The sequence below is a fragment of the Chlorocebus sabaeus genome, chromosome 20, assembly GCF_047675955.1.
Source record: "Chlorocebus sabaeus isolate Y175 chromosome 20, mChlSab1.0.hap1, whole genome shotgun sequence".
In the NCBI taxonomy this organism is placed as follows: domain Eukaryota; kingdom Metazoa; phylum Chordata; class Mammalia; order Primates; family Cercopithecidae; genus Chlorocebus; species Chlorocebus sabaeus.
In genome coordinates this window covers 124,865,890-124,884,583 of record NC_132923.1, presented here as the reverse complement: position 1 = coordinate 124,884,583, position 18,694 = coordinate 124,865,890, and the positions used below count along the sequence as shown (strand labels likewise).

Here is an 18,694-nt window from a genome sequence, read left to right as displayed (position 1 = left end):
AGTGAGCGGTGATCATGCCACTGCACTCCAGCCTGGGCAACTGAACGCAACTTTGTCTGAAAAAAATGGAAAAAACAAAACAACAACAAAAAAACCTCAGAAGCGAGACTTTCCTTGGCTCAGAGGTTTGCCTCCCAGGGACACAAAGGTAGAGCAAGTGATTGCCTTTTGGGGAGAATGGAGACGGGCTTCCTGCATTTCCAGTGCCTGGGTGGGCCACGTAGGGGTGTCTGTGTCTCTGAACGCATCCCTGCCCACCCTCACCTCTTGGGTTTGGGGAAGGTCTAATGAAATCATGAAAACTGACTTCCTTGGAGCTTGACCTGGGGTTGCTCTAAGTGCGCTACAGGTATCGCCATTAACCCGTGCAAGACCCAATGAACAGACGCTATCATAAGCCCCACTTTTCAGGCGAGCAAACAGGGGCTCACGGTTATCGATGCCATGGAGCGCTGGCCCCGAACCTGGGGTCTAGAAATCGTGGCCTCGCCCTCCTCTCACCGCCCTCTTCCTGGTCGGAGTGAACCCCCCAGAGAAGGGAAGGAGGAGGCAGGGCCTGGCGGAAGTCCCGGGAGCTGCACAGACAGGCGGTGGGAGCTGCCCCGACAGGGAGAGGCCGGGGCTTGGGCACATCTGCAGAAAAACCCTTCCCCCCGGGGCAGGCGGCGGGGAGGGCGTGGAGGGGCGGGGCGTTGCCGCCCCCGGGGCGGGCCCAGTGCGTGGCAGCGGGACCTGCGGCCCCGTCGCGAAGTTTCCAGCCCTGCGAGCGCCGCCGGGTCGGCCGATCCTCCTCATACCTCGACCATGCGGCCCCTGCTGCTCCTGGCCCCGCTGGGCTGGCTGCTGCTGGCTGAAGCGAAGGGCGACGCCAAGCCAGAGGGTGAGGGAGCGAAGGCCGGGGGCGGGAGCGCGGATCCGGGCGGGAGGGCTGGTCCCGGGCTGCCTCTCTGGGAACGACCTGAATGGGAGGCCTGGGCTGGAGAGGGAGTCTGGGTTCCGGCTGCTCGTCCTCTTACTCCCTGGTGACTTGAACAAATCACTTCCCCTCTTGGGGCTGCGGTTCCTCCTTCGGGAAGGAAAGGGTGACAGCTGAGTTCCATTCAGCACAGAAAGGCTCAAATAATAATAGTTCTCATAATAATAACCGGCAATGGCTATTCTGCGGAGTGCTCACTATGGGCAAAGCATCAGTTAGGCATGATTGCTACCCTGGTAAGTGTTTCCTTCTATTATCCCCGTTTTCCAACTGGGCAAACTGAGGCTCCAGAGTTCATTCACTTGCCCAAGATCATATAACTTGTGGGCCTTGGAACCAGGATTTACCCCACCCACCCAGGTGTCTGGTTCCAGAGCCAGGAGGCCTCATGACCATGGGAGTGAGGGGTCTTGAGGGGGACAGGGGAGGGATGGGGGTAGAAGGTGTGGCTCACTTTGTGGAGCAGTTTGTGCTTTCACCCATGTCCCCTGTGGTCTGCTGAGCCCCTGCCAGGGTGGTCTTCCTCTCTGCAGTTTATTTTTTTATTTTATTTAATTAATTTATTTATTTTTGAGACGGAGTCTTGCTCTGTCGCCCAGGCTGGAATGCAGTGTGTGATCTCGGCTTAGTGAAACCTCTGCCTCCCAGGTAGAGGTGAATTTTTTTTTTTTTTTTTTTTTTTTGAGATGGAGTCTTGGTCTGTCACCCAGGCTGGAGTGCAGTGGTGCAATCTCAGCTCACTGCAACCTTTACCTCCCGGGTTCAAGTGTTTCCCCTGCCTCAGCCTCCCAAGTAGCTGGGATTACAGGCACATGCCACCATGCCTAGCTAATTTTTGTATTTTTAGTTGAAATGGGGTTTCACCATGCTGACCAGGCTGATCTTGAACTTCTGACCTCGTGATCCGCCTGCCTTGGCCTCCCAAAGTCTTTGGATTACAGGCGTGAGCCATCACGCCCAGCTGGTTCAAGCAATTCCTGTACCTCAGCCTCCCAGGTAGCTGGGATCACAGACATGTGCCACCACACCGGCTAATTTTTGTATTTTTAGTAGAGATGGGGTTTCACCATGTTGACCAGGCTGGTCTTGAACTCTTGACCTCAGGTGATCTGCTCACCTTGGTCTCCCAACGTGCTGGGATTACAGGTGTGAGTCACCGCGCCTGGCCCTCTCTGCAGTTTATACTTGAGTAAACTGAGGCCCAGACAGATGAAGTGACTGTCCAGGGTGGTCCAGACGGAGGTGGCTGGTCCGAGGTCAGCTGGGCACCGGTCTAGCACTCCTTCTACTTCCTCAAGGCCGATTGGATTGCAGTGTGTGTCCCACTGTCCTGAGTGGGTGCTTCCCTCCTCCCCAGCCCTCCCTGGCATGGGCCATCTGCAGGGCTGTCCCGAGAAGGGCATAGACTGCAGACAGTCCCAGCAAAGCCAAGCAGAACTGGCGGTACCTTCCGTGGTGTTCTCCTCCTTCAGCCTACCCTCTTGGAGAACCTGAAACTGTCCCACTAGAAGGATCCTGGGTTCTGGGACCCTTGGGTCTTTGGGTCAGGGATGGGAACCACCATTTCTTTCTTTTTTTGTTGTTGTTGGTTTTTTTTTGTTTTTTGAGACAGAGTTTCGCTGTGTCCCCCAGGCTAGAGTACAGTGGTGTGACCTCGGCTCACTGCAACCTCTGCCTCCTGGGTTCAAGCAATTATCGTGTGTCAGCCTCCAGACTAGTTTGGGATTACACGCCTGCACCATCATGCCCAGCTAATTTTTGTATTTTTAGAAGAGACGAGGTTTTACCATGTTGGCCAGGCTGGTTTCAAACTCCTGACCTCAAGTGATCCTCCTGCCTCGGCTTCCCAAAGTGCTGGGATTACAGGCGGGAGCCACTGCACCCAGCCAGGAACCACCATTTCTTTCTTTTTTTTTTTTGAGACAGAGTTTCACTCTTATTGCCCAGGCTAGAGTCCAATGGTGCGATCTCGGCTCACTGCAACCTCCGCCTCCCAGGTTCAAGCGATTCTTCTGCCCCAGTCTCCCTAGTGGCTGGTATTACTGGCGGATGCCACAACGCTCAGCTAATTTTTGTATCTTTAGTAGAGACGGGGTTTTACCATGTTGGTCAGGCTGGTTTCAAACTCCTGATCGCAGGTGATCCGCCTGCCTCGGCCTCCCAAAGTGCTGGGATTACAGGCGTGAGCCCACCACGCCCGGCCAGGAACTGCCATTTCTTGAGTACCTCCCTTGGGCCAGGTTGTGCCCAAGGCCCCACGTCTCCCAGTGGTAAAGCCGGCGGTGCTTGCCCTCTGTGAGGTTGGTGTTCTAGCCTGCAAGACCCGGTGATATGGCCGGGCACGGTGGCTCAAGCCTGTAATCCCAGCACTTTGGGAGGCCGAGACGGGCGGATCACGAGGTCAGGAGATCGAGACCATCCTGGCTAACACGGTGAAACCCCGTCTCTACTAAAAAATACAAAAAACTAGCCGGGCGTGGTGGCGGCGCCTGTGGTCCCAGCTACTCGGGAGGCTGAGGCAGGAGAATGGCGTAAACCCGGGAGGCGGAGCTTGCAGTGAGCTGAGATCCGGCCACTGCACTCCAGCCTGGGCGACAGAGCCAGACTCCGTCTCAAAAAAAAAAAAAAAAAAAAAAAAAAAAAAAAAAAAAAAAGACCCGGTGATATGACCTCACGCCTGGAGTTCTAACAAGGATTCCAGGGGTTGAAGTTGGGGAGAGTTCAGCTCAATGCCTAGCCCATGAAAGGCCCTCGGCAAAGGGCATTTTCTCTCCCGGGCCCAGGGCTGCTGGCTTACAGCAGGGCAGTAAGACAGCTCAGAAAGTCCAGTGACGGAAACGCTGACCACTGGGCTGTGCAAAGGGCACTTGGCCTGGGTCCCCTCACTGGCCAGGAGCCCTGTTGTAACCTTGTTTTCTGGGCCTTTGGTCCCCCTGCTTCTGCTGACGTGGGCTGCCTGCATCCCAGGAGAGAAACCTCAGCTGCCCACGATGAAGCCCGGGAAGTTGAATTGTAGAGGGACCAGACTGATGACAGGGCGTTAGGCACCCTGATCCCCAGCAAGTGACAGGAGGAGGGCAGAGCAGATCTGAGGAAGCCTTCATGGAGGGTGCTGCTGTGGGCAGAGGACAGGATCAGTGTGCTGCTGAGGTAACCCAGGTAGAGCACCTGGTAGATAGTAAGCACATCTGTGCTCACTGATGCACGAGAGAGCGGATCCCCAGGCCTGGGGCTAATGTCAGGCCAGTCTGAGTTGCGCCTTTACTTCCCTTCTCCATTTGGATCCTTACCTGTTTTCCTTTTTTTTTCAATTTTTCATTTTCTTTCCTTCTTCTTCTTTTTTTTTTTTTTTGAAACAGAGGCTTACTTTGTTGCCCAGGCTAGAGTGCAGTGACACGATCTCAGCTCACTGCAGCCTCCGCCTCCAGGGTTCAAGCGATTCTCCTGTCTCAGCCTCCCAAGTAGCTGGGATCACAGGCATGCGCCACCCTGCCTGTCTAATTTTTGTATTTTTAGTAGAGACGGGTTTTGCAATGTTGGCCAGGCTGGTCTCAAACTCCTGACCTCAAGCAATCTGCCCACCTCGGCTTCCCAAAGTGCTGGGATTACAGGCGTGAGCCACCACGCCTGGCCAGGATCCCTTTGATGAGTAAGGAATCATCAACCCCATTTTGGAGATGGGAAGACTGAGGCCCTGGAAGGTTAAACATCTGGTCTCTCTTTGCCAGAGCTGGTTGGGGGTGGGGTCGTTGTCTGGAACTCAGATCTACTGTTCATTTCTGCACCTCTGGATGGGAAGGGGGTGCTATTGCCCGGAAATGCTGCCTGGGGGAGCCTGCTCAGCTCCCCCAGACCCAGCTGAGGTGTGACCTTCAGCCAGCTGGACAGGACAGAGTGGATTGCTCATCTTCCCTGCAGGCATTGCCTAAACAGCCCACTGACCAGTGTGTGTGTTTGGTGGGGGGCACCCCAGCAGCCCCCCAGAGAGGCCAGCTCTTCCCTTTCCCTGGTAGGTGGATGGGAGGGTCAGCTACTGAGGTGGATTCAGCCGGAGTAGGGGAGGGGATGTGCTCTGGAGTCTTGGGGAGTGAGGTGGGTGGGGTGCTGTCGGCAGCTTGTCTGTCCCCTCACCCAAAACCCATGGCCTTGGTGCATGGAGAGAAACATGGACTGTTTTCACTTTTAGGGGGCTCCCAATCGGAGGGAGGTATAGAGCACCTCGCCTCAGTAGACACCCTGTGTCTGAGGGAAGAGATATTGTGCCATCCTGTGGGGGCTTCCAGAACAAGATGGGAGACACAAAGAGGCTTCAGCAAAGCAACATCTTCCATCACAGGGAACTGGGGGAATAAAAGGCAACATCCAAACAGGCAGATGTCCCTAGAGCCGAGGCCAGATGTACCACGGCCCTTCCTCCCATTTGCAGAAACTTTTAGCAGATCTCCAGCTCCTGCCTTTCCCTGTAGGCCTTGGTTTGGCCGCGGTGAGGGAAGGACAGCTGCAGAGATCAGAGGCTCAGCTGGGCGTTCAGGTCGTGCCGTTCCCTACTAGAGAACGGAAGGGTCCCGGGAGTCAGGCAGGCTGCACTGGATGGTGTGGGGGTGGGGCCGGGTCTGGGGAGACCTAAGTGGGCAGCTGGCCCGGGGGAGGCCAAGGTTGGCTCCCAGGTGCTGGGCATCCCTAGCTCCTGCCAGACCCTGTTCCTGGCTTCCGTTCAAGCCTGGGTTGGGGATGAAGGATGGGGGAGGGGGAGGGCGGAAGGGCTTCATTCATTCCCGCCTCCCCAGAGAGCAGACTGGGTGTGTCATGACTGTGCTTTGACTCAGGCCACACAGTGGCCACCCACGCCTTGGGCTGGGACTGCTTGGGGAGGAGGGGGCATCTGCTGGCACAGTCAAACCAGGGGTGCCCAGAGGTCCCATTCTTCCAGGAGCTCATCACATAGGCACGCCCCAACCAAGCACTCACCCTCAGTCTCTCCACATATTCTTTTCTTTTTCTTTCTCTTTTTTTTTTTGAAACAGAGTCTCGCTCACCCAGGCTGGAGTGAAATGGCACCATCTCAGCTCACTGCAACCTCCGCCCCTTGGGTTCAGGCAATTCTCCTGCCTTAGCCTCCTGAGTAGCTGGGATTACAGGTGCCTGCCACCATGCCCGGCTAATTTTTGTATTTTCAGTAGAGATGGGGTTTCGCCATGTTGGCCAGGCTGGTCTCAAACTCCTGACCTCAGGTGATCCACCCACCTTGGCCTCCCAAAGTGCTAGGATTACAGGCGTGAGCCACCGCCCACATCATTCTTTTCTTTTCTTTTTTTTTTTTTTTTTGAGATGGAGTCTCGCTCTGTCGCCCAGGCTGGAGTGCAGTGGCCGGATCTCAGCTCACTGCAAGCTCCGCCTCCTGGGTTTACGCCATTCTCCTGCCTCAGCCTCCCGAATAGCTGGGACTACAGGCGCCTGCCACTGCGCCTGGCTAGTTTTTTGTATTTTTTAGTAGAGACGGGGTTTCACCATATTAGCCAGGATGGTCTCGATCTCCTGACCTTGTGATCCGCCCGTCTCGGCCTCCCAAAGTGCTGGGATTACAGGCTTGAGCCACCGCGCCCGGCCCACATCATTCTTTTCTTAAAAGTTTTTCTAAATTTTATTTTTTTGTACAGACAGGGTCTCACTGTTGCCCGGGCTGGTCTTGAACCCTCAGGCTCAAGTGATCATACCCACCTTGGCCTCCCAAAGGCCGGGATTATAGGTGTGAGCCACTGCACCTGGCTAATTCCTGTGGCCCAGTGGCATAATTATAGCTCACTGCAGCCTTCACCTCCTGGGCTTAAGCAATCCTCCTGCCTCAGCTTCCTGAGTAGCTGGGACTACAGGTGCGTGCCACCACGCCTGGCTTATTTTTTTTTTTTTTTTTTTTGAGACGGAGTCTTGCTCTGTCGCCCAAGCTGGAGTGCAGTGGCTGGATCTCAGCTCACTGCAAGCTCCGCCTCCCGGGTTTACGCCATTCTCCTGCCTCAGCCTCCCGAGTAGCTGGGACTACAGGCACCAGCCACCTCGCCCGGCTAGCTTTTTTGTATTTTTTAGTAGAGATGGGGTTTCACCATGTTAGCCAGGATGGTCTCGAACTCCTGACCTCGTGATCCGCCCGTCTCGGCCTCCCAAAGTGCTGGGATTACAGGCTTGAGCCACCGCGCCCGGCCACGCCTGGCTTATTTTTTAATTTTTCATAGAGACAGGGTTTCACTTTGTTGCCCAGATTGGTCTTGAACTCAAGGCCTCAATTAAGCCTCCTGCCTTGGTCTCCCTAAGTGCTGGCATTACAGGCATGAGCCACCCCGCCCTCTGCATCATTCTGGCTCTCAGGAAGGCAGCTCCCCTTTATTCCTGACCCCCAGGGCAGCACCTACCAAGACACAGCTCCCCTTTTTAGGGGAGGCACCCTGTTGCCAGAACCCCCACAACTACCAAGGCAGGCACTGTGCCAAGCGCTTTACGGCATCGGCTCATTGAATCCTCATAAAAGTCTCTGGAGGGAGGTACTATCATCTGTATTATTCCCATTTTACAGATGAGGAATCGGCTCATTGAATCCTCATAAAAGTCTCTGGAGGGAGGTACTATCATCTGTATTATTCCCATTTTACAGATGAGGAAACTGAGGCACAGAGAGGCTAAGTTCCCTGCCCAGCAATCTGTCTTTAGCACCCCCGCTGTTGTCTCTCATTGATTTCTGCTGATCCTGGATCACAGGTTCATCTGGGGAAGTCATTGCTGGACTTTGGGCAGAAGAAGGGGGGGAGGGCTGAAAGCTCTGGGTGCCAGGCCTTGGCCTTAGCCCAAGGCGGCTGGCTGGACCAGACAGAAAGCAGGTGGGAGGGGCCTTGGTGCTTGAAAATGAATCTTCCACATCCATGCCTTAAGGGTTTCTCTGGCCTGGCCTAACAGTGAGCTGGGAAAAGACCTCACCACGTGACTGGAGTTGAGTGCTCCTGCTGCAGAGGCCAGAGGGAAGGCGGCTGGAAGCCCTCGCTTCTGTCTGCAGCCAGGAGTCTCTGTCATTTTAGGATGTTGGGCTCTTGGACAGGGAAATGAAGACAAGAGGACGGGCATTTAGAATGCCAATTCATTCCCATTTCACCTAAAGGTTCTGTGACTTTGGGCCAGGTATTTAGCCTCTCTGTGCCTCAGTTTCCTCACCTGAAGAAGCAGGGATAAAAATATCACCTTCTTCATACAGTGTTGACCGTTAAATAAGATAATGAATATAACATGCCTCATACAGCACACGGTATCTCACAGGGGTTCAGTGGTGGTGGCTCTTCCTGAAATCACCTTCCCATGTTGCTGCTTTTTTTTTTTTTCTTTTGAGACAGAGTTTCACTCTGTCTCCCGGGCTGGAGTGCTGTGGCACGATCTTGGCTCACTGCAACCTCTGCCTCCTGGGTTCAAGTGATTCTCCTGCCTTAGCCTCCCAAGTAGCTGGGATTACAGGCACCACGGTATAACTTGCACCATGTAAAATGCACCACTGCCTGGCTAATTTTTATATTTTTAGTAGAGACGGGGTTTTGCCATGTTGGCCAGGTGGGACTTGAATTCCTGACCTCAGGTGATCTGCCCTCCTTGGCCTCCCAGAGTGCTGGGATTACAGGTGTGAGCCACTGTGTGATGCCTCACGTTGCTGCTTAGGGCCAGAATGTACACTGTGTCTTGGTCATGCCTAGTCCCAGCCATGGTGAGGGAGAGGGAGACCAAGGAAATAAAGATGTGGCCCTGGCCTGGCAGAGGAAGAAGCAGCAGGTTTGTACCAATACGTCAACTACTGGGCAAACCAAGACTGCATGTGCAAAGGAATGACCACATGGGATGAGATGAAGGAGGGCTTCCAGGAGGAGGTAGACTGGAGGCCTCTTTAGGGGAAGGAATGTGTGTTGCCAACAGGTCAAGGGAATGGGGTGCAGGCTGGGTTTACTGAGGCTGTTTCCTTGGGGATGTTAGGACGTCATGCCAGGGTCTCTTGTTGGAGGGCTTATCTTCAGTTCTCTTGTTGTGAACTGCCTCCCAGACAGACCCCTCCATTGCAGCCTAGTGTCAGAGGACCAAGGGGATGGACTGGACCAGTGATTCCCAAATGTGGCTTGATATCAGAAATCACCTGGGAAAGGTAGGAAAAATCCAGACTCCTGGGCCCATCTCAGACCCCTAGCCCCAGGGCCTAGAAGCCTGGATTCCACAACCTCTCTTGTGATGCTGATGTATGGGCAGGTTTGGGACCCTCTGAACTGGACAATCACATGGGTTCCTCAACCAGAGAGGCAGGCTCTGCGTGGCCCAAGGAACCCAGGAGTTTTTTGTTTGTTTTGTTTTTTGTTTTTGTTTTTGTTTTTGAGACAGAGTCTCACTCTGTTGCCCAGGCTGGAGTGTAGTGGCATGCTCTCGGCTCACTGCAACCTCTACCTCCTGGGTTCAAGCAGTTCTCTGCCTCAGCCTCCCGAGTAGCTGGGATTACAGGCTCCCACCACCACCATGCCTAGCTAAGTTTTATATTTTTAGTAGAGATAAGGTTTCACCATCTTGGCCAGGCTGGTCTTGAACTCCTGACCTCGTGATCCACCTGCCTCGGACTCCCAAAGTGCTAGGATTATAGGCGTGAGCCACCGTGCCTGGCTTTTTTTTTTTTTTTTTCTGAGACGGAGTCTCGCTCTGTTATCCAGGCTGGAGTGCGGTGACGTGATCTTGGCTCACTGCAAGCTCCGCCTCCCGGGTTCATGCCATTCTCCTGCCTCAGCCTCCCGAGTGGCTAGGACTATAGGCGCCCACCATTATGCCTGGCTAATTTTTTTTTTTTTTTTTTTTTTGTATTTTTAGTAGAGATGAGGTTTCACTGTGTTAGCTAGGATGATCTCTATCTCCTGACCTCATGATCTACCCGCCTCGGCCTCCCAAAGTGCTGGGATTACAGGCGTGAGCCATCGCGCCCAGCCTTTTTTTTTTTTGAGACAGAATTTTGTTCTTGTCACCCAGGCCAGAGTGTAATGGCACAGTTTCTGCTCACTGCAGCCTCTGCCTCCTGGGTTCAAATGATTCTCTTGCGTCAGCCTCACGAGTAGTTGGGATTACAGGTATGTGCCACTACACCCGGCTAATTTTTATATTCTTAGTAGAGACAGGGTTTCCCCACGTTGACCAGGCTGCTCTCAAACTCCTGACCTCAGGTGATCCGCCTGCCTCAACCTCTCAAAGTGCTGCTATTACAGGCGTGAGCCACTGCACCCAGCCACAGAACCTGGGGATAGTTAAGGCCCCAGTGTGGGCTCTCAGCAGCACTGTTTCCCTGGAAAACAGGGAAGAGACAGGTTATGTGGAGGAAAGTGGGCATGTGGGAAGGGCACAGCTAGACAACTCCCTTACATAGATGGAGGGACAGGGCCCTCTCAACAGATGGCCTGGCCACTGTCCCTGGCTGGGCAGTGCATGCATTTAGGTTGAGAGAGGAGACTCCGGGTTCAGGCTTGTGTCCAAGTCCTGGTGCTGCTGCTTCCTAGCTCCCTTGGGCACATTACTCCCCAGTTCTAGCCTTGGTTTCCTAACTGGAAAGTGGGGGGTATGTGTGAAGTGCTTCGAACAGCGTTGGCTGGGCACGGTGGCTCATGCCTGTAATTCCAGCACTTTGGGAGGCTGGGGCAGGCAGATCACCTGAGGTCAGGAGTTCGAGACCAGCCTGGCCAACATAGTGAAACCCCGTGTCTACTAAATATACAAAAATTAGCAGGGTGTGGCAGCGTGCACCTGTAATCCCAGCTACTTGGGAGACTGAAGTAGGAGAATTGCTTGAACTCGGGAGGCGGAGGTTGCAGTGAGCCAAGATCACACCACTGTGCTCCAGCCCGGGGACAGAGCCAGAATCTGTATCAAAAAAAAAAAAAAAAGTTGGGCACAGTGGCTCATGCCTCTAATCCCAGCACTTTGGGAGGCCGAGGCAGGTTGATCACTTGAGGTCAGAAGGAGTTTGAGACCAGCCTGGTCAACACGGTGAAACCCCATCTCTACTAAAAATACAAAAAATTAACTGGGCATGGTGGCCGGCACCTGTAATCCCAGCTACTTGGGAGGCTGAGGCATGAGAATCGCTTGAACCCAGGAGGTAGAGATTGCAGTGGGCCAAGATCTAGCCACTGCACTCCAGCCTGGGTGACAAAGCGAGACTCTGTCTCAAAGAAAAAAAAAAAAATGTGTCTGGCACACAGAAAATGCTTGATGAAGGTAAGCCATTATTGTTGCTGTTATTGAGAAGCAGGAACTTGAGAAAGGGGCTTTGAGCTACGCCACCCCATCCCCTTCCCCAACCCCTGCTGCTGGAGTTCAAGAGCCTGTTCCGTCAGGAATCCTGAATTGCACACACACACAGGCACACACACACACACACACACAGACACACGCTCACTCACTCGCATGCTCTCACGCTGGCTTTTTCCATCCATGAAATGTGACACTCTTCCTGTCCCCAGCAGCCCCATGTTGACAAGAGGGCCTCAGAGCTGGTGGCTCTGGTTCTCTTTTCCTGGGGGGAGACTTCACCGTCCTAGCAGGAGTTGGGGGGAGCTCTTCCCCAAGTGTAAGCAGCACCCCTTGTTTCTGGATCCCAGGTTCAGGTGGTGAGGCCTCTCATTCCCACACGTGCCTGGTGTATCCACCCCTCCTCCCCCAGGACCCCGGCTGATCCCTGCCAATCTCTTCTGGGCCACCTGGCGGCAGCCCCCTGCCCTGGGGCCAGCTCCCTTCCCCGGCTACCCCGGCTACCCCTGCCCCACCGGCTCTGGCAAGCCAGGCCCCTTTGTTCCTAAAGTCTAGGTTCTTCCTGACTTCCTGAGGTGGTGGGAGGGGAGGGCCTTACCTGCCTGCGGTCAGTCTGGCCACCAGGTGAAAAGTGTAAGCTGCAGACCCTCAGGGAGCTAAAACTCACCCTAAGTGAGCTAAGACAATGATGAGCACCGCGGTGTGGGTCTTGCCTCTGTGGCTCGGAGGCCAGAGAGGAAAGGAGAAATCAGAGAAAGCTTCATAGAGGTGGAAGGGACGTCATTGTCACTGGCCCTGGGACCTGGAGGAAGGTTAGAGAAAGGAGACACATGCTGGGTGTGGTGGCTCATGCCTGTAATCCCAGCACTTTGGGAGGCCAAGGTGGGCAGATCGGTTGAGGCCAGGAGTTCCAGACCGGCCTGAGCAACATGGCAAAACCTCGTCTCCACTAAAAAATTTAGCTGGGCATGGTGGTGTGCACCTGTAGTCCCTCCTAGCTACTCGGGAGGCTGAGGTGGGAGGATCACCTGAGTGCAGGAAGTCGAGGCTGCAGTGAGCCATGATTGTGCCTCTGCACTCCAGCCTGGGCAACGGGAGTGAAATTGGGTTCCCCTGCCCCCCCCAAAAAAAACAAAAAACAAAAACAAGAAAGAGGACACAGAGGGTGCTCGCTTCGGCAGCACATATACTAAGAAAGAGGACACAGAGGGAGCCATGGTAGGATGTGAGGAACCCAGCAAGGAGAGAACCCCCCAGTTGGAGGAGGGCCCCCATGATGGAGAGGGATGAGTATATCACCTGCCAGATCAGAGAGGGCTTTGAATGCCAGGCCAAGGCATTTGCTTCTCATTAATCAGCACCAGTAATCTCTTTTTTTTTTTTTTTTTTTTTAAGACAGAGTCTCACTCTGTCACCCAGGCTGGAGTGTGGTGTTGCAGTCTTGGCTCACTGCAACCTCCACCTTCTGGGTTCAAGCAATTCTCTTGTCTCAGCCTCCCGAGTAGCTGGGACTACAGGCACATGCCACCACGCCCAGCTAATTTTTGTATTTTTAGTAGAAATGGGGTTTCACCATGATGGCCAGGCTGTTCTCGAATTCCTGATTTCAGGTGATCCGCCCTCCTCAGCCTCCCAAAGTGCTGGGATTATGGGCGTGAGCCACTGTGCCCGGCCTTCAGTAATACCTCTTCATGTGTGCCGAGTATCCCAATAAGGATTTTACATGTCTGATCTCATTTAATTACTCCAGCAGCCCTGAGAAGTAGGTACTGTTATTATCCCTGCTTTCCAAGGGGGAAACTGAGCCTCAGAAGGGATAGGGACTTGCCCCAGGTCACATGGCTATGAAGGAGCAGAGCTAGGATTCTAACCAGGCAGGCTAGCTCCAGACTCCTCACTTCTCAGAGAACACAGCTTCAAAGTGTGCTCTGGGAGGGGCTTCCCCAGGGCTCCCTGAGATGCTCTCTGGGGAGTTATTTCCAGAAGGTTCTGTTGCAGAGGCAGGCCACACTGCAGAGCCTGAGAGAGGTTCCTTGTTAAAAATGGAGGAATGGCTGCCCTGGCCAAAGGTCGGGAGTGGAGCAGTGGATTTCAAGTCAGTTTCCACTCTGGGCTGACTCATTGGTTGTAACACCCTCAAGCATGGTGTTGGGAGAATCTAGAACCATGTGATACTCAGCAGGAAAGACTGGGATAGATTAGCAATGTCTGTCCTGGGTTAGACATGGAGAGCAGGGACCTGTGAGCCATGTATTTGCTGTCCCTGGGCTAATGTGTATCATTGGCCAGAGAGATCTTCCTGGTGGTCAACATTCAGAGTAAATTCTTCATTCCATGCCCTCTAAAGCCAGAAACTCAGTCCTATAATTCAGGATGTAGACACCTCTCCTGTCTACAGCACATGCTTCATGACACATTGGTCAGTGTATTTGTCTGTTTCATGTTGCTGTAAAGAAGTACCCATGGCTGGGTAATTTCTCAAGAAAAGAGGTTTATTTGGCTCACAGTTCTGTAGGCTGTACAAGCATACCACCAGCATCTGTTCTGCTTCCAGTGAGGCCTCGGGAAGCTTTGATTCATGGCAGGCATGTCACATGGTGAGAGCTGGAGCAAGAGAGAGGAAGAAGTACAAGGCTCTTTTAAACAACCAGCTCTCCGCTGGGCACAGTGGCTCATGCCTGTAATCCCAGCACTTTGGGAGGCCGAGGCCTGTAGATCATTTGAGGTCAGGAGTTTGAGACCAGCCTGGCCCAACATGGTGAAACCCCACCTCTATTAAAAATACAAAAATTAGCTGGGTGTGGTGGTGAGTGCCTGTAGTCCCAGCTACTCAGGAGGCAGAGGTTGCAGTGAGTTGAGATCGTGCCACTTCACTCCAGCCTGGGTGATAGAGTGAGATACTGTCTCAAAACAAACAAACAAACAAAAAAAACAGCTCTTTTGGCCAGGACGGTGACTCTTGCCTGTAATCCCAGCACTTTGGGAGGCCTAAGCAGATCACCAGAGGTCAGTGGTTCAAGACCAGCCTGGCCAACGTGGTGAAGCACCATCTCTACTAAAAATACAAAAATTAGCCAGGTGTGGTGGCACCTGCCTGTAGTCCCAGCTACTTGGGAGGCTGGGGCAGGAGAATAGCTTGAACCCAGGAGATGGAGGTTGCAGTGAGACAAGATCATGCCACTGCACTCCAGCCTGGGTGACAGAGTGAGACTCTGTCTCAAAAAAATAAAAACCAACCACCTCTCACATGAACTCAGAGCAAGAACTCGCTCATTACCAAGGAGATAGCACCAAGCCATTCATGAGGGATCTGCCCCTGTGACCCAAATACCTCCCACTGGGCCCCACCTTCAACACTGGGGATCACATTTCAATGTGCAATTTGAAGGGGACAAATATCCAACTGTATCAGTCAGTTACTGGGTGGAGGGAGCCCTGGAGGAGACTCAGAAAACTTGGGTTATTTCCTGCTCTATCATCCCTTCCTCCCTGGGCCCTGTTCTGTAATGGGCCCAACAAGACACTTTCTGAAAGAATTTGACAGGTCACTGGGAACAAAGACCTCCCTGTCACCTCCCTCATCCATTCCCATTCACCATACCCTCCCCTGTCTGCAGACAACCTTTTAGTCCTCACGGTGGCCACTAAGGAGACCGAGGGATTCCGTCGCTTCAAGCGCTCAGCTCAGTTCTTCAACTACAAGATCCAGGTAAGGGGTTTCCTGGGCGAGGCAGGGACAGTGAGGGGTAGGCAGGAGGATCAAGGAGTTAGTGTCCTTTCCAAACTACCACAGCTCTTGAGATAGACGTGGGGCCACAAGGGAGGCTTCTGGAAGCCTGAAGGATGAAAATGAGTTAGTCGGGAATGGGAAGACACAGCAGAGGACACAGCATGAGTCTACGGGGTGATGGAGAGGTGGAGAGTTGGCTAGAGAAATGCTCAGATGTTAGTGTGCGGGAGTCTCACCTGAGAGGCTAGTTTAGAGGACAGGGCCTCGGGATCAGCATTTCCACAAGTTTCTCCAGGTAATTTGGGGATGGGCGTGCTCTAGACATCTTCCCTGTATGATAAACACTGCTCTAAAGAAACATGAGTGCCAGGCGTGGTGGCTCAAGCCTGTAATCCCAGCACTTTGGGAGGCCGAGATGGGCGGATCACGAGGTCAGGAGATCGAGACCATCCTGGCTAACACGGTGAAACCCCGTCTCTACTAAAAAATACAAAAAAAAATCGCCGGGCGAGGTGGTGGGCGCCTATAGTCCCAGCTACTCGGGAGGCTGAGGCAGGAGAATGGCGTGAACCCGGGAGGCAGAGCTTGCAGTGAGCTGAGATCCGGCCACTGCACTCCAGCCCGGGTGACAGAGCAAGACTCCGTCTCAAAAAAAAAAAAAAAAAGAAACATGAGTGGTCCGGCGCGGGGGCTCACACCTGTATTCCCAGCACTTTGGGAGGCCGATGATCCACTTTGGATCATCACCTGAGGTCAGGAGTTTGAGACCAGCCTGGCCAACCATGGCGAAACCCCGTCTCTACTAAAAATATCAAAAAAATTAGCTGGGCATGATGGCACACACCTGTAATCCCAGCTGCTTGGGAGGCAGGAGAATCACTTGAACCCGGGAGGTGGAGGTTGCAGTGAGCCGAGATGGTGTCACTGCACTCCAGCCTGGGCAACAGAGTGAAACTGTCACACACACACACACAAAAAGGAAAAAGAAACATGAGCTAATGCCCAGTCGACCACTGGCATAGGCTTGGTGTCCTCTGTGTACAGTCCATGGGGCTGAGCCCTGCAGGGAGACAAGTATCCTGAGTGCTTCCTTATGTCAGGCACAAGGTTGGGCACTGGCAATAGGGTGATGGACAATACAGAACATGTCATTGCTTACACAGAGCTTGCAATCTACTGGCATTAAGTCAGCAAGCAAGTGTATTAGCTCACATGAATGAGGGTTGCAGGAGAGGGTTGCTTCAGGCATGACTGGATCCAGGGATTCAAGCAGCAAAGTGAGGGCCTTGTCTTTCCATCTCTAGGCCCTGTTTGTTTTCATTGTGGTGGCAAGATGACCACCAGCCACAGATTCATGTGCCCCAGTTTCTCAACTTCAGCAGAAGGAGACAGCCTTTCCTTTTTGTGAAAGGTCTGCGGACTTTTCTGTTTTTAATAGAACACTCCCAGGGAAGATGCTGATAGGCCATGCTGGGGTCACATGCTGAAATCTCGGTGTGGGAGGGGTAGGAAGGGTGGGACATTCTGATTGGACAGGCATGGTCACATGACCACCAGGAGCCAGGTAAGCGTCACACAGGTGGAGCATGGTTTCCTTACGGGGGAGGGTCAGAGTTGCTGGACCCACAGAAGCAAAAAATATTTCTTTTTCTCTTTTTTTGAGACAGAGTCTTGCTCTGTCTCCCAGGTTGAAGTGCAATGGCGCGGTTTCTGCTCACTGGAACCCCCACCTCCCGGGTTCAAGCAATTCTCCTGCCTCAGCCTCCCAAGTAGCTGGAATTAGAGGCGTGTGCCACCACACCTGGCTAATTTTTGTGTTTTTAGTAGAGACAGGGTTTCGCCATGTTGGCCAGTCTGGTCTTGAATTCCTGACTTCAGTTGATCCACACGTCTCGGCCTCCCAAACTGCTGGGATTACCAGCATGAGCCACCCCGCCCGGCCCTGTAAAAATATTTCTTTACCAAAAGTCAATGTTAAGGGGTGTTTCACTCCAGGCGCTCGGCCTAGGGGAGGACTGGAATGTGGAGAAGGGGACATCGGCAGGTGGAGGGCAGAAGGTCCGGCTGCTGAAGAAAGCTCTGGAGAAGCACGCAGACAAGGAGGATCTGGTCATTCTCTTCACAGACAGGTAGGTGGGTCAGGGCTTCCTGGCCCGAGCCCCTCAGAGGAAGATAGAATATTCTAAAATGGGCCCCTCCCAGAACATCAGGGAAGAAGGGGGACCACTCTAGCTACGATTGCCTAGTTTTAGGGTGTCCATTCCCGGTCTTAGTGAAGCTCATTCCCAAGCTTGGTGAAAAGATAAAGAGGAGGTGGCCCATGCGTGTGATGGGCCCACTTTAAGTAAGAGAAGAATGACATGCTATGAGGACCATCTCTCTGCCCAGGGTTGGGGTGGGAACATGGCAGGCAGGGCTGCAGACAGAGACAGTTCCATTTCCCAGATGGTGGCCCAGGCTGGCGTGGGCAGAGGGCCACTTGTGGAGTACTTGATCCCTGGTCCCTCCTGTCTATGCCCTCACTGGGCCCCTGCTCACCCCTGCCCTGCTCCGTCTTCTTGCTGCTCTGGCCACAGCTACGACGTGCTGTTTGCATCGGGGCCCCGGGAGCTCCTGAAGAAGTTCCGGCAGGCCAGGAGCCAGGTGGTCTTCTCTGCTGAGGAGCTCATCTACCCAGACCGCAGGCTGGAGGCCAAGTATCCGGTGGTCTCCGATGGCAAGAGGTTCCTGGGCTCTGGAGGTGAGAGGCCTGGGTGCAGGGTGCTTGGCCCAGCAGAGGGGTCGATCCTCTGCCTTTGTGAGGACCCCCCTTGTTTGATGTGCAATGTGGGTGTCTCACAGATCTCCAGTGCAGAATGTCCTGAATAGAGCTCCTGACTTTTCAAACCCAAATGTGTTCCCCTGCAGTTCTCCTCATCTCATTCAACAGACGCGCAGCCCCACGGACAGAACCCAGGAGTCACTCCCGACTCCTCCCTTGTCCTCCTCCAATGCCAGTCTACTTTCCAATGCCAGTCACCTGTCTGCTACTTTTTAAATTTTGAGATGGCATCTCAATCTGTTGCCAAGGCTGGAGTGCAGTGGTGCGATCTTGGCTCACTGCAACCTCCGCCTCTTGGGCTCAAGCAATCCTCCTGCCTCAGCCATCCGAGTAGCTGGGATTACAGGCATGTACCTCTATGCCCAGCTAATTTTTGTATATTTAGTAGAGATGGAGTTTCGCCATGTTGCCCAGGCGGGTCTTGAACTCCTGGCCTTAAGTGATCTTCCTGCTTCAGCCTCCCAAAGTGCTGGGATTACAGGCATGAGTCACCACACCTGGCCACCTGCCTCCTACTTCCTAAAGATCTCTGGAATCTGCTCTCTCCAGCCCACAGTTCACTGCCGCTATTCTTACTGGGCTCCTGGCCCTAGGAAGGAGCCTCCTTATTGGTCTGCCAGTCCCTACCTTCATACCCTTCCAGGCCATTCTCCATCCAGCAGCCAGAGGGGTCTTTAAACGATGCAAATCCAAGGCCAGGCATGGTGGCTCACACCTGTAATCTCAGCGATTTGGGAGGCCAAGGTGGGCGGATCACGAGGTCAGGAGATTGAGACCATCCTGGCTAACATAATGAAAACCTGTCTCTACTAAAAATACAAAAAATTAGCCGGGCGAGGTGGCAGGCGCCTGTAGTCCCAGCTACTCGGGAGGC

At 53.5% G+C, this 18,694-nt stretch overlaps 1 protein-coding gene across 2 annotated transcripts in view; it reads left to right on the top strand.

The window, feature by feature from the left end:
* Window positions 1-717: 717 nt before the first annotated feature.
* The window catches only part of PLOD1 (procollagen-lysine,2-oxoglutarate 5-dioxygenase 1), a 42,836-nt gene continuing 24,859 nt past the window's right edge, over window positions 718-18,694 (top strand). For both annotated transcript variants that reach the window (XM_037985032.2, XM_037985034.2), the window contains exons 1-4: window positions 718-880; window positions 14,887-14,978; window positions 16,995-17,128; window positions 17,576-17,739. In XM_037985032.2, the coding sequence (XP_037840960.2) occupies window positions 805-880; window positions 14,887-14,978; window positions 16,995-17,128; window positions 17,576-17,739 (466 nt within the window). In that variant the 5' untranslated portion in view covers window positions 718-804. The remainder of the gene's footprint in view (window positions 881-14,886; window positions 14,979-16,994; window positions 17,129-17,575; window positions 17,740-18,694) is intronic.